The following is a 15,225-nucleotide window of genomic DNA, read 5'->3' as shown; positions in this document are numbered from 1 at the left end:
GCTGTTCAGATACATCAGTAAAAGTGGTTTTTAGCCTTCTTTGGCAGTTACTGATCTAAACTGACACCATGTTCACTCTTAGCTATAACTTAATATTTAACAGATATATTCTTTCTTAAAATGTAGAATATATTTAGCGTCTTTAAACTGTCTACAGGAAATACTGTGTCCTCCTGTATAAAAAGGATTCGAGTGTCACAGCCATTCAAGTACTCACCATGGCAGGCAGGCGGCACAGGGGGATGTGAGTGACAAGAGAAATGTAACAACAATCCAAAAATACAACTACACCGAGTCAAATAAACAATCTCTTTAATGAAACAAACTCAGGAGGTTTCATTTTCCAAAGGGGAGAGCACTGGGAAAAAAGGAAATGCTGCTGTCCTTTAGGCAGACCTGGACTGTAGAAGATGAGCATATAGAGAAATGACTCAAATTTGAACGACTTCATAACATATTTACAGTATTTCCTCTGAGCTGCACAGTCTTCTCCTTCTGTGATGTACAGGGACACTACGAGTGTGCATTAGAGCAAACCGTCCTCGTTTAGCCGCTGCTTCAGTCCCGCCCGTGTACCATCTATGACGAGTATTATTTGGCAGGTTTGGCCTCGGTGGGGTTTTCTCCAGTGTCCAGAGTCTTGAGGAGGCGGAAGAGGCCGGCAGCCTCGCGGATGCGGCTGAACTCGATGCAGAAAGCCTGAACCTCGATGAAGAGGTCCTGAACATTGATAATCTTGTTCCGGATGAGCGACTGCAGGAAGACACAGACCAGACGGACCAGACGATTCTGGAAGAAAGAAAGTGTGATTAATACCTAATAACACCACACAAAGCATGGTCTCCAATTTACTGGAAAACACATTGAATGAGGATCTTCTGAACTGGTTCAGAGTGGGGTGAGCTGTGGGGTACAGCCCTGTCAACAAGTCTGAGCTATAGTCTGTGTCCTCAAGTCATTCTACTGTTTTATTAGTCTATTATTTAGTACTTATTAGTAGGGGTGTGTGTGTTCAACATACCGACTTTCTGCTCCAAAACTTGAGGAGTTCTTTGTTCTTTTATGGAGTTTTTTTTACAAGGATTATGATTAAATATGAAGAAGCATCACTATATCGAGTGTTGTACTCTACCTGCATGTATTTGTCTTTGATTTGCTCACAGGTGGAGATGCAGTTAGAGATGTAGAGGTGGATAAACTCAGGAGGCAAATCCACAGCTGTGGTCAACCTGCGGACAAAAAACCCCCAAAGAGTGACATTTCCACTTTTGACAATGAAACATTGAACGCCTCTTAAAACAGACAAGGTTTAGTCAGTCAGCTTCTGAATGAGTCATAGCGTGAGCTGAGTTTAGTTTAGAGACTAGAACTGAGCTTACTGACGAGAGGCCGCTTTACTCGAGTCACACATAGCGCAGATTAAAAAGTAACCAGTGACACAAACCCCACAAAACCTCGAAAATCTTTTGAAGACAGGATTAAAAAAAAAACACAAACAAACCCAAAACTTTATTTTTAGTTTGACTTTTCAAAACTCAGCACACCGACTAAGAGCATCAGTGTTCTGATCATCGTCCTGGCTTTGGTTGTTTTGGTTTTTTCAAATCACACATTTTGCCTTTTTCTGTAAGCAGCTCCACGGCTCCGTGCCCCCACCTGTTGACGACCTCCATGGAGTGCAGCGACATGTCCATGTTGACCAGCACTGAGAAATATTCTGTGATCTGGCTGCTCTGCATCAGCTTTAGTAGCATCTCGATGGCCACCAGCGGGTTGTTCTCAACCAGGTCAGGCAGCTTCACCGGAGACAGACCGATGTGGTAAACCAGCTTCGGGTCCTTCTCCAGCTCAGCCAGCAGCTGCAGTGACAGAGCATGCAGGGAGTTACTGACAAGCAAAGAGTTACACGCTGCATTTCAAATACACTGAAGGAGGAAAAAACTAAAAATGATAAATATATTACCTCTGATAATGTCATAATGTTAAAAGTTCAAACCATTACTGGCTCCACATCTGGAAACAAAGATTTTATGCTTTGTCTTGTAAACCCTCTCTTCATAATTCAGGGTCAACGGGGTGCTGGAGCCTATCCCAGCTGTCCTGGGGTCAGAAGCGAGGTATGCTCTGGACAGATTGCTAGTTCACAGAGCTAATCCTCGGTAACAACAGACTGTATAATGAATCTCTCTGGGTCTGGGAGTGATGGTAAGACAAAAGATGTTAAGTTTGGATGTGGTTAATTATAAATAATTACCATCTTGTATAAAGATGCATACTGTCCTCCAGTGTCTGGAGAAACAGAAATAAACTCCCACTATCAATCAGCTGCAAACTACCATTTTTATCCTCTGATTAATCCACCTCATTCCATTTTATTCCTGTTGATTTCACATTCTGACACTTTTCAAAACATGTTTCAATGTCTTGTCTTAATATATTTGTCTTGTTCTTTTCTCCTTTTTGTGAAGTAGCAACTTTAACCCTGAAATTCCTCTCTGGGTTTATCTAGTTGCACTCCAAAGGCAGCTGGTGGCAGCACCATAGTTTCAGTTCAGTTCAATGGAATTTCAGTGCCTGACTTTAAGACAAGCATTAAATGGCTGACCCACCTGCGATTGCTGCTGTGCAGACAGCGGGCTCTTGAAGGCCTTGGACATGATGCGTTTGATCTCCACGCCGGTGCTGTTCTTCACACACATGGAGCGATCCCACTGGATGCTGTGATCTGGCTCGGTGGGGTTCAGCCACGCCAGCTCGTCCTCACACACGTGGAGAGGAGGCGGCGGCCGGATGAACTCAGGGCGGAAGTGACCTGAGGATTAAACAACGATATTGAAACACTTGTGATAATCCTGTTCTGTTTCAGACGTAGCTTTATTCATGGGTGGCGGTCTACTCTAGTAACCATGGCTACATGTGTGCCAGCTTTAAAAGGTGATCTCATGTTCAGAGAGCCAAGCATTGTGTCTCAGGATATGAACAGCAATGAACTGCAATATTGGGACACTGCGACAGAGAGCTGAAGCTCTGATGCACACACTAGTGAAACTACTCAGGTTCTTGTGTGACCATGCTGCTTCATCTGACTTATGGATGAACATAAGTCAGATGTGCACTTGACAGCTGAAAACCCACATAACTGCCAGCAAAGCAAAACGTTCACTTGTTTTTCATTTGTGATCTCCTTATTCACACAGCTCCTGTCTTGTAAGCTAGAAGTGAATAACCAGCCCAACTTTTTTTTAGTGATGAGAAACATGATGATAAGACACTCTTTTCATGTTGTGCGCACACACACACACACACAGAGAAATCACTGACTCAGGGTCTTTGTGTCATATCAAATCATTCTGAAAAAGATGGAACACAATGACCTGCTGAGGTGACCTGCTTTTAATGTTCTTTGTTTTCTGCATAACAAAAGCCTTTTTTGAAAAATGAACAAACAAATCATCAATAACACTTACTTTCCAGGGGAGGGCGTGGGCCTGTGACCAGAGACTCTATGATCTGGTTGGCCACAGAGCTATCGAATCCTGAGTTGGATGAGTCTGGGTCTGGATCATTGAGAATGCTTGGGAAACTGGCCTTACTCTGAGTGGGCAACTCTGACTGACGCTCTAAACAACAAAGAGACAGAAACAGTGAATTAAAACATAAGAGAAACAAAGTGCACTGGAGATTAAAGAAGAAAAAATTGCCTTTTAAAACAAACCAGTATAAACAAGTGACAGTTTTGACCAGTCACACCTAGTCTTTCAGTCAGTAGATCATTTATGGGTGAGTGGGTACTGACCTGCCAACGCTAGCTGCAACCCACTGATGTCTACAGACTGGGGCATGTTGCCAACATCCATGCAGGACACCTGTCTGGGTGTCTTTTTGAAGAGATCCCTGGGAGGTGCCAACATCAGTTGGGACAGGAAGAACTTCTCAGGTTGGGTGATGGGAGGCAGGAAGCCTGGACACCAAACAGAGGAGACTTCATACACTTCATAATCCCTGATGCCCTCATTCATCATGTTACACAGTCACACTGAGACTGCCAGTGTAACTGGGTGTTACACTGGCAGCAAGATCTGAGGGCAAATGTTTAACTGAACTGAACAAGTTTGTCTGAAATGAGAAACCATTTGTTCACAGATAGGGACAACATTACATAAGGCTGTGGTCCTTCAAAGCACAAGCATGTGCCACAGAGACATGAGTCGTTTGTGTCTAGAGTATAAGATGCCAAAAATCTTGATAGGTCATCACTGTTACAACATGAAGACTCACTCGAAAAAAAAAGAAGAAAAGAAACAACCCTCAAATATTGAGTTTAGTTTCAGAGAAAACCTCAACTTTGTATCAAAGCTTATTCACTGCTTCTACTTTATCTGAGTAATGTTCTGCTCGTTTAGGCCTGGCTGATTTCTTTCTCGGTGACATAACCAAAGTCAGGAAAAAGCGTTTTCACACGGAGACCTACCGGACAGCACCTTCTCCTGCTCCTCTCCGGCAGGTGCGGGGTTCAGCAGGTGAGCGAAAACAGCGGCGAAAGGGTTAGCGGCCAGTGGCTCGGTGCGGTACATCTCCCACAGCAGGTAGAGGGCGATGAGCCGCTGCGGGGAGCTGGGCAGCAGGTCCGGTTGCTGCAGAAGCATGACCAACACCGAGCCCACCCTGAAGTGCTCCGCTTTCCCGAAGTAATGATGAAAGTGAGTGGAGAGGCTTTCGAAGGAGTTGGTGCAAGCCTCTTCCGAGATGATGCTCAGCAGGTTGGACAGTTCCTTCGGAGCGAGTGTCATGGTTTCCTCACCTGAATCTTTTCTGCTTGGGCGGAACCGTTATAAGACTGTTTTTTCCCCCTTTAAATAGCTAATATAGCAAATACAGCATCCCCGCAACGAACCGGGTGTGTTTAATTCATATTTGAAGAGGAAATCTGAAAAGCTACAGAATGAAAATAATCAAACGAGTTGTTAGCAAAAAGTTAGCTTAACTAGCATTGCGGCGCTAACTGACATAAAGCGGCATTTTCATAGTCATACCAAATATTCCGCCCCATAAACTCCACTCTGCCCGGTGCTGAAACTGCATAACAGTCTTACAAAAACTAACAAAACATTAACCGATAGAAACATCCAAGTTTGTCCAGGTGTTTTCACGACTGTTGAGAGTCGGTGACCGATGTATTAGCAGTTTAAATTCACGACAGTACTTCGGTCATACAGAGCTGCATTATGGGTGATGTAGTTTCGTACAGTGGTGTTTCACTTCCCCCTTAAAATAAACTCGTTTAAGTAATCTATAGGAAAGCAGCAATTTTAGACTCGAAAAGCGTGAGGCGTCATCCAATAAAAGTCACTTTCAAAACTACAGCTGACCATAAAATAGTGGTTTGACTAGCTAAAGAGCTTCTTCCTTTACCCATCAGTCCTCGCGTTATCATTTCCGGCGTTTTGTCCTGTCGAAATAAAATGACCATTGTCGATACACTCTTAAAAGTGTTCTTTCATTGCGTTTTTTTTTTTGTTTTTTTTTTTAAACATTTAAGCAGGTTTGTGAATTTATATCTCTATATATCTCTATATCTATATCTATATATATCTATATCTATATCTCTATATCTCTATCTCTATCTCTATATATCTCTATCTCTATATCTATATCTATATATCTATATCTATATATCTATATCTATATCTATATCTATATCTATATATATATATATATCTATATATATATACACACATACATACACATATTTTAAATATTCTGTTCTTGTGTGCATACGTATTTAATTATTATTTCTTATCTTCACCTTTAAACAAAAAAACTTAACTCTTCTGTACGCAGTTTCTACCGTCCAGTCTGATAAACACACAACAGTAGCACATGCTTATTGTTAAGACATTTATTTAGTATTTTCACTTAAAGAACATTGTGCTTTCAGTCATGTTCACTTTGGAAAGGAGAAAGCTTCTCCTGAGGCCTGTTCTTTCAGGTAGATCCTGAAGAATGAGATGGGAGAAATAAAATGAAAGCGATGATCTAAAGAGAAACCAAAGCTCCTATAAGAAACTCAAAGGTGATGAGTGCAATTCAGCAGGGGCGTGTCCAGAATTTTTTCAGCTGATTGTAGGGTGTCTTACTTTCTCTTGTGGTCACGTTTAATGAAATTATTACTATCATAGGAGAGTCTTGCCAGGGGGGGCACTGGGGGGTACTCTTAAAATATTTTGTGAATCTCAACCCAGAATTGTCCTGTTTAGAGGTTAATGTCTGCACTGAGGGCAATGAAACAGATTCCTGATTTTCTTTTCTTTCTTTTTTTTAAAGGCCTTGGAGAAGCTGTGCATAACATTTCACAGTTCATCTCATTTTTTAGTCCACACTTTAAAGGGATATTGCAGGCTAAACAAAAACCAGAGTGAGCCAAAGTTTGCAGCAGCTCAAACGATTTGCTGTCTACATTAAAGACATTCTGTCTGAAGGCGGGCGACCGTTGTGTTCACATATGAACTTACACCAGGTTTTTTTTTTTTACCTTTTCAAAGAGGGTTGTGTGCTGCTTCACACTACACCTGTTCTTTTTGTGCTCCTACTGGGAAGTGTGTAAATTTCTGATGATTTGTATTCATTTTAATCTGGACAACACTTTGCGCTTAAACTTGAAAGTACATGGATATATAAATAAATACAATTATTGTTATCTGAAAATGTCAGCTTGGTATATAGGTATTAAAATAATTATTTGCAGCTACACAAGAGAGAATCTTTACCTTAAGAGCATCAAGAAAAAAAGTTTTTTCCTTCAACTCAAACATCTATAGGGGAAAACTGTTTCTCATCTTATTTGTTATTTAATTTGGCATACTCTGGTTTCTGTGGTAAAACACCTCATAAGTTACACTGTACATTAAGGACACACTGTTTTCAGGTCCAAAGTCACTTCAGTCAACAAGGGAACATTTGGTTCTTACTGGTTCTCACACACACGTGCACACAACTCTTCACACACACATATGGCACAAAAATATCCACCTTTTTCTGAGAGTCGGTCTTACGTCCAAGCACACAGGGCTTCAGTTAAAGGGCTATTACAAGCAAAAACTGCACAGAAACATCACAACCTCCAGCCGGTCAAACAGACATCATAAAGCAAGCTGGTGAAACTACAGGAAAAGAAAGAAAACAGAATATGGCGAATAAAAATGTCCGTTATATATCAGGCATGCAGGCAAACACACTGTAAACTTAAAAAAACAACAACAAACAAAAAAAACAAAAAAAAAACTGATAACAGCTCCAGAATCTCCTCCTGGCGATTAGATCAGGTCCACTTTACTACACGACAACAAACCCACGATGAGGTCGGACACAGGAGAGCTTAGTTCTGCTGCCTGGTCTGACCTTGGTGATTGATCAGATCTCTTGTGGATTAGATAAAATGTTAGTTTCGTTACACACATACATTTATATCAGCCAGAACTGCCTTTGCAGCTTCATTCAACACAGAACTAACAAGAAAACTTCAGCTACCGGAAAACACACAGTTCCACTTACAGACGTCACATCACAGCAGGATGTGTGATGTTAAAGGAACTTTCTATGAGGACAAGCTCAGATTTCACTGAATACTGTCCATGAAGAGAGCAGGATGGCATCCAATCAACTTGCAAAAAGGTCACTCACACAACTTCACTGAGTTTAGTGTTACTGAAGATCTTTGTGCTGTTCGCTTTGTTTAACATAAAAACCTTTCTGACTTGTAGTGTTTTCTTTTATTGTTTCCTTCATCTCAAGTTTATCTCCAAGACTCCTCCCTCAGAGAACACCTTCTTTCACCTCACTGGCAGATAAGGCTCTTAGGATTGTTTTTTTTGTTTTGTTTTTTGGCAGATTGGCACCATTAAAAGTCACGCAGGATTAGCTTTTAATAGTTCCACACTACAGTGTCCATTTGAATCAACATCACTGGCTTATGTCTAGATTTTCAGCTCTACTATTATAAGAATCACTCTGTTGTGATCATGTCTATGATTTCTAAAAACATTTATGGACATTTAACCACACTTACATTCTAAATGGTTTCACATCTGTATGAGAAATGGAAAAAAGTTCCACACAACATGTGTTGCAAGAGAACAAATTTCTTATGTCAACATCTTAAAATCAATTTCTTGTGATTAAAAAAAATAAAATCAAATGTGTCCTACTCATGTCTTGATCTTCTGGGTGCAGTCATTTCTTTTGATTAGTAGGACTTAGATTATTAGGACAATTATCACCTCTGCAGCATACACACATTTGTATGACCGAGACCCGAAAAAACTAAAGTGTTGTCACACCCTGAATGTGTGGCAACACTTGTACCATCAAGTCCCACTTAAACGTTCTTTTCTAAAATGTGTGTAGTCATTCTTCAGAGAAACAGAGCTGTTGTGTGGCTGGAAAGCACCGCATTTCATAATTTCTTTGAATTACACTGGGTTGAAAAGAAGATACCCAAAGAACTTTACTGACTTTTTACTTGCAGGTAGACAGGTCTCAGGTGTTTTTAAATGAATATCTCACACCTGAAACACCTCTTAGTCCTAAAGTACTAAGGTAAAGCCTGTTATTGATTAAGTGGTCGTTTTGTTTTCACAAGCTCTGACTTTCTTGTGACCAATTAGTGTGAATTTAAGGAGACAAATGGCAACGTGGAACAGGGTCACATTTTCCCATCTAGTTCTTGACTGCAGCTGTGATTACAGACACGTTTGGCTCAGTCAGCGTAGTGCATGATGGACTCTACGTAGTTTCCAGGGAAGAGACCGGTGGTCGAGTTCATCACTCCTTCAAACCACCCGTCCTCGTTCTTCTTGATGACGTATATGATCGCTCCTTCTTGGAACGACAGCTCGTCCTCCTTGTCGGCCGTGTAGTCGTAAATGGCCACCACTGGAGGGCGACAAACACACCAAAATATGATTACTAAATAGCAGCGGGTTCAGTCATTTCACCAGAAGCGGTGCAGTAAATGTAATTACATGCATTTCAGTTTTTACGCACAAATGGAAACTAAAAAAAATGTAACTGCTCACCCCTGTGACTAATGCAACAACTAATCCAATAATATCCAAAGCAATTAATGAGTATAAAAGACATCAATACCTGACTTAAGATTTTTGGGGGAACTTTGGGAATTAGGTTTTCCGGGTAGACAACCTTAAATCCAAGTTGTGTTATTCTACCCGGAGACACAGTTTGAGGCTACATATATGAGCAACTAATTCAAGGACGCCTGATGGAGTGATCTAAGACAACCTCATAAACAATGCAAACTGCAAGTACTTTGTTGCCTCTGTGTATTTCTGTGGTGTACCTTTCTCTAAGTAGTTCCTGGGGGCCCACGGTGGGTCTTCTTCAGCATACGGGTCGTTATACTCCACTACTGCTGAGTCCTCCTCTTCATGCCCATCCTCAGCTGGCTGAGGAGTGGGCAGGGGCTCCTCGTGCGCTACTTGGTTCTCAGTGGCAGGCTGCGGGGGAGGGGGGGCGTCTGAAACTGGAGGTTGGGGATACTTTACACAACCTGAACTGAATCTGGGCTTAAAAGCTGATGATGTCATCCGTTTTGACACACAGATGTTCACGAGAAAAATGATGTGCAGAAACATTTCTCTGATAAATTACTGAAAAAGAATCCAGATTAATACTCACTGGACTCCTGAACTCGAGCTACAAACCCCATCAGAGGAAGCTGAGGGGTGAACTGGAGCAGGGAGGGGGGTGGGGGAGAGGCTGCAAACACAAAAGACAAAACTTTTACCAAACTTTCTCAATGTGGGAGTGGAGTGACTGGTGGCTGCTTTTATACTGCATACCTGGGCTCTGGTTGTAGTAGGGACCGCCATTGACCTGATTCTGGGTTGTAATTGGCTGACCGGTCACCGATGGGGGGCGGCGGTAAGGCAGTGACCCCCCCACCTGTGGGGTTTGCTGTCGAGGCTGAGGCCGGTTCATACTGTAGAACTGAGGGACGATAGGGCCTGACCAGCAAAGAGGGGCAACGTTATAAACTCATATTTTCTTAATACAGTGCGTATCAATCAATCAATGACTCGTGATTCAATTCAATTTTAATTTTCTGTGTGTTAAACATGAAGGAAAGAGTTAAAGATTAGCTCCCTGGGGTGGGGATAAAATCCACAGAAACAGAGAGAAAAAAGGAGGACTTGGTGATGTTTGGAGAGCAGAGGTGTCCCTGAAAACTCACCTTCAGTGGGTGATGAAGAAGAGGAGGAGGAGGAAAGTGGAGGTGGAGGGGCAGGGGGAAGCAGCTCCGATTGGACTTCGGATGTGCTTGGGGAAGAGTTAGAGGGTGGGGAGGTGCCGGCGTTTGGCGCATTCGCTTGCGAGTTTGCTTGGGAAGGTGAGTTGGCATGTTGAGAAGGTGAGCTCGGCGGCAGAGGTGCGTTGGGTTGTGTTAAGGTTGTGGTGGAGGAGGAGGAGGAGAAGGAGGAAGGAGTTGGGGATGGGGAAGGGGAAGAGTTAGGGGCGGTAGAGGATGAGCTAGCAGGTCCGGCAGTCGGGGAAACTTCAGGCAGAAGAAAAGGAAGGATGGAAAGGAGGAAGGAGTTAGGAAATAAGGTTAGAGGAGGGAGTGAGTGACAAAGCACAAACAGCAGGGGGAGCTGAATTTCAAGCGCAGAAATTACACACTCAAAAATTAAGCTGTTTATATAGTTTATAACTTTAGAAGGACTTTAAAATATAAAATCTTAATAGTACAAAGAGTCCAGTTAGAATTGGAGAAATGGTGGGCAGATGTGTAGCACAGATGTGTATATTTCTGTGTGTTACCCGGGAATGTGGAGGGTGGGGAGGGTGTGGGCACAGCGATGGGAATGCCCACGCTGCCGCTGCCGCTGTTCTCCCTACTGCTGCTCCGACTGCTGCTGCTGGGATGGCTGCCTCCACTGCTACCACTGCGCACACACACACACACACACACACACACACACACACACACACACACACACACACACACACACAGAGTGGGGGAAGTCAGTGTCCTGCATAGGGATGTGTTCCACCTTGGATTCAGTTCCAAATGGGTAAAATACCAGAATCACTGAGCTGCGAGGCCAAGTAATCTCCTATCAAACCTTTATTTCATGACTCCTCTGATAAAAGCATTCAAGCTGAAAAAGCATTGAAATGAATGTCAAATGTCCCACCTCACCACCAGTACTACAGCAGGTTCTGTGACCAATAGGATAAGATTATCTATGGCACACATGGAAACGAAACAGCAATTTCTCAAACAGGTTGTAAAGCTCTTTGACTTGGCTCATGAAAGTCATAAAAACACACTAATTTTGGCTACACTTAAAGGCTACCTATAAGGAGAGACTATAGCAAACATACACAAAGTATGTCTTTAAAAATGTATTGGTGTAAACTGTGTGATAGGACATTGCTCTCTATGCGTGGAAAGCCCTACAAACATTCAGGTTTAGGTTTAAGGTATAATTTTCATTATAAAATTAACACCCCAACAATCAGACCTCCTATGAGCAAGCATTTGGCGACAGCGGGATGGAATACAAGACTCCCTTTTAACAGGAAGAAAGCTCTGGCAGAACCAGGCCCAGGGAGGGGCAGCCAAGTGACAAGTTGGGGGGTGAGGGCAAAGAGAAGAGAGTGAGACAGGACAAAAACCTCAATATTACTAATGAATGGTTCCTGGGTCACAATTAAAATGACCAAAAGTCGTATTACCAGGATTCTCACGCTTGAAGTTACATCCTATCAAAATGCTTCAACAATGCTGAAACAAAACAGTTTCAACTTTGAAATAAAATCAGCTTTTCATGAGAGAAAAAATTGACACTACACAGATAAAAAGGAGTTGAGCTGTCTCCTACACGATGGCAGCTGGGCACACATGGCCTGAAGCAAGCCTACATTTGGCTCAGCAGTGAATGCAGGAAACACATCGTCTAGATAAGTGATTTTCAAGGTCTGGCCTGTGATACGGTCACAAATGAGCCAGAAAGGAATAAAGGAATCATATTTATGTTATTTATTTTTAGTCATTTTTCAATTACCATTTTTTACAAAAAACACACCATAGTTTTTTTTGGTGTCTCTGTTCAGTTCCAAATTAGCTGTTGTGGGGCCAAAGCGTTACCTTAAATCTCAATAATTTACACTAAGCAGCTGCTTTTATTACCTTTAATTTTCCAGCCATTATGAATGCAAATAGCTAATATCAGCCCGCCAATAATACGGGTCCAACATAGTTTCATATTCATATTATTTTTTCTACTTTATTCTTTCTTACTTCCAGCCTTCGCCCTCTTACACTACGCCCTCTGGCCTTTGGCCTGGCAAGTCATTTACAACACGAACGCTAATAAAGCAGCAAACAGGAGTCACATGGCATCAGCCTCTAACTGGATGTTTTGTACACGCTCGTCTTTGCTAATAAGAATTAATGAACTGAAACAAAAGATTGGATATGAGCCGATTTCTCAGCCTCACAACCTGGAACTGGATTTAATGAGCAGAAAGGCTGCTGAGTAATTCTGCTGTGAGGAACTTGTTTTTTTGCTTTATGACATTGTTAATATCATGTTTACAAAAAAAGACCTCTGAACTTGTAGACCAAGAAAACTTGATGTGTAGTATTTCACCGTTTTCCAAAATTACACAATCAACAAAAAACAGCTCAATTTTTAACACTCCAGAAAATGTAAACAATTAAAAAAAAGTGGATATGAAACACTGACTGACTGCTTACTCAGTCATGATTTTTCAAAAGACATAAAAAAAGAGCAACAGATAAAAGCAAACTAATATTAAAGGCAAAGGCAGCAGGGGCAGAGGATGGCTCGCTGATGAAGATGAAAAGAAAAGTGCAAAGACAAGAAACAGCAGAGCAAACAGCAGCAGAATGAGAGAGAGAGCTAACATCATTACAGGAGCAATGAAACCATAAACACAGCACATGCAATCTGATCAGTTTTAGAGTGACTGAGTTGAAGGTGGTGACTGGATGGGAAGGACTTGAGAATAGTCTGAGGCAGAGCTGTGATTGGACAAAACAGAGCCAGGCTCTAAATAATCTATACTTTTGTTTATTCATTTTTAAAATGCTACATCAGCGCTGCACAATTACCGCAAAGGGTGCCTTTTAGAGCAACCACAGACAGCATAACAAGAACGTAAATTCTGGGTCTAAAAAAGTGAACCTGCATTCTTTTTACAGAGGGAAACTCTTGTGTTTGCAGAAAGCATACTGGTTGTACAGAAATCTACAAGAAAAGCACCATACATCTCTATTGCTCTGTGGCTCAATGACTAGTTCATGATGAAACTCTTTTTGTAACATTTGTGACTTTTCCAAGTGTCAGAACAGAGGATTATGTTCATTGGCTACGCACCTGTCAATCACGTTATTGGAAAGTTATTGGAAAGTGAGAGTCTGGTCCACCCCTTAACTGGTCATACTCTTTATCACATATAAAGAGTATGAAGAGTATAAAACACACAGATGGCCAAAATGCTCAGTTCAGAAATTTCATACCAGGAGCCTGAAAGGTAATGACAGGGTGGCTATGTCCATCTTTTATGCTGTCAGTGAGATTAACATGTAGACACTGTCAAAGACTTAAACATTTATTTGCGAATGCAAAATTCAAAGCTCTGCTTTCAAAGTATTTGCCTCTCTCCCCTATCCAGGACACCAACAGCTACATAAACTGCAGAGGAGACAAAAGAAAACTACAAGCTGAAAATGAATGAAAGAATAAAATCAGTTAGTTGATGCTGTGAGGATGTAAGCAGAAAGTTAGTTCTGTGTGTCCTCTGTGTTCTCTCAGCAGTAACACTAACACGTATGATTAGGCTAATAAAATAACTACATAAAATCCTTTTAGCAATGAACAGTGTATTTGAAATGAACCAAAACAAGCATGTACTCCCTGAGCATGATTGCTGAGCAAATCCACAGAGGAAACACTGGACAACAGCAGAGAAGCCATAGCAGGTGAACGATTACAGAGGCCTAGAGAAACGTGACCACTTTTGTACAAGACTGTATTTCTGCAGTTTGTTTGTCAGTATCTGGAGTGACGTTTTATAGCAGATTTCATTAGATGTTCAGATTTAAGCTTCTGAAGTTGATCAAGACTTTTTAAAGGCCAATTCTTTGATTTTGTGGCTGTATGGCTATAGCTGTAGTGTGATATTGAAATCTTTCTCCCTGTATCTTATTTTGTTGATGAAGTTAAAAGCTGGGAATGTTTTCTGCAGGATACATTTTGTCTTGAGCTGAAAAATGACTCTCCAGGTGTTCTTAAATATATGCTCAATTTTTAGTCACCGTGCAAGCCAATTAGATCAGCTGTAAATGACCAAGAATGCAAGCATTAACTAAAACACACTGCATGAGGATGAGAGAGAAAACAATCTCTCCTTTAGCTTTTTAAGCTGGTCTGTCTTAAACAAATCTGTCAGGGTGAAATGAAAAATATGTCTAAACAAAACAACAACAACAAAAAAACCCAGCAGTGATTTTAAAGTTGACAAAGTTTTATAAATTTAGAGATGCAAAAGAATTTTCAGCAGGGAAAAGGAAAAGCTCTGAATCCCATTCTGGCAGGCCACGTTTACCCACTGACCCGGCTACCTGTATGTTCGGGGTCGATGGTTGAGGGTAGCGGTGCGGGCCGGACTTGGAAGCTGTCCCCCTGCCATATTGTTTCTGGTAGGGCTGGAGACATAATCATTGGGTACAACAGGGGGGCGCACAGGCTCCAGTGTCCTGTAGGGGGAGTTCTTCCTGTACATGCGAAACGTAAGGGTGAAGATAGGGTTAATGGGGAGACAAATTTGATTCTGGCAACAAAGGATCGCTCCTGAAAGTAACATTAAATAGCCACAAGCACACTTAAAGCATCAGTACTGATATGCAAGTACACCTTACTTCTGCAAGTGAGCTAGCTATAGCCTCCTTCCTGCTGTGGAACAAAAAGAATAAAATTGGTAAAGGTCATGTTCAAAGGCCAGTGTGTATTTTTAGAGAAATACAATTCCTCCCGTGTCACAGAGCTGTATGTAGAGAATAAGGACGAATGAACGGCAACAGAGGAAAACAAAAAACTGACCAAAATCAGAGTGCAGCAATGGATCAGCACAATAAATGTCACTTACTGCATAAACATAACACAAAGCAGGCACAGT

The 15,225-nt window shown here is 41.7% G+C and overlaps 2 protein-coding genes across 5 annotated transcripts in view; both read right to left on the bottom strand.

The window, feature by feature from the left end:
* Nucleotides 1–295: 295 nt before the first annotated feature.
* On the bottom strand, nucleotides 296–5,432 carry cnot11 (CCR4-NOT transcription complex, subunit 11). The gene is made up of 7 exons (XM_063498173.1): nucleotides 4,472–5,432; nucleotides 3,797–3,961; nucleotides 3,468–3,620; nucleotides 2,610–2,812; nucleotides 1,657–1,859; nucleotides 1,133–1,229; nucleotides 296–789 (listed from the first exon to the last, which is right to left on the bottom strand). Exons 1-7 carry the CDS (start codon nucleotides 4,788–4,790, stop codon nucleotides 592–594), a joined length of 1,338 nt encoding a protein of 445 aa, XP_063354243.1. The 5' UTR covers nucleotides 4,791–5,432; the 3' UTR covers nucleotides 296–591.
* Nucleotides 5,433–5,884: 452 nt separating this feature from the next.
* Nucleotides 5,885–15,225, bottom strand: part of LOC134645720 (abl interactor 2-like) — a 31,000-nt gene continuing 21,659 nt past the window's right edge. For 2 of the 4 annotated variants that reach the window (XM_063499271.1, XM_063499272.1), the window contains 6 exons: nucleotides 14,672–14,824; nucleotides 10,837–10,961; nucleotides 9,858–10,022; nucleotides 9,694–9,774; nucleotides 9,356–9,538; nucleotides 5,885–8,931 (listed from right to left, as the gene is read on the bottom strand). In XM_063499271.1, coding sequence (XP_063355341.1) covers nucleotides 8,756–8,931; nucleotides 9,356–9,538; nucleotides 9,694–9,774; nucleotides 9,858–10,022; nucleotides 10,837–10,961; nucleotides 14,672–14,824 — 883 coding nt within the window. In that variant the 3' untranslated portion in view covers nucleotides 5,885–8,755. Of the gene's footprint in view, nucleotides 8,932–9,355; nucleotides 9,539–9,693; nucleotides 9,775–9,857; nucleotides 10,023–10,249; nucleotides 10,571–10,836; nucleotides 10,962–14,671; nucleotides 14,825–15,225 lie in introns of all 4 variants that reach the window. The other 2 variants (XM_063499274.1, XM_063499273.1) reach the window with 2 other exon arrangements.

Source organism: Pelmatolapia mariae, linkage group LG16_19 (genome assembly GCF_036321145.2).
Source record: "Pelmatolapia mariae isolate MD_Pm_ZW linkage group LG16_19, Pm_UMD_F_2, whole genome shotgun sequence".
NCBI classification, from domain to species: domain Eukaryota; kingdom Metazoa; phylum Chordata; class Actinopteri; order Cichliformes; family Cichlidae; genus Pelmatolapia; species Pelmatolapia mariae.
Note: the sequence above shows the minus strand (reverse complement) of the source record. Positions and strands in the feature narration are given on the sequence as shown.

What these genes read in the sequence shown, in the direction of transcription:
- cnot11 (XM_063498173.1), bottom strand. Translation starts at nt 4,790, where the DNA reads ATGACACTCGCTCCGAAGGAACTGTCCAACCTGCTGAGCATCATCTCG. An exon ending in CCCACGCCCTCCCCTGGAAA is followed by an intron (nt 2,813 to 3,467) that starts GTAAGTGTTATT and finishes TTTAATCCTCAG; the next exon opens with GTCACTTCCGCCCTGAGTTC. An exon ending in TCAAAGACAAATACATGCAG is followed by an intron (nt 790 to 1,132) that starts GTAGAGTACAAC and finishes TCTTTCTTCCAG; the next exon opens with AATCGTCTGGTCCGTCTGGT.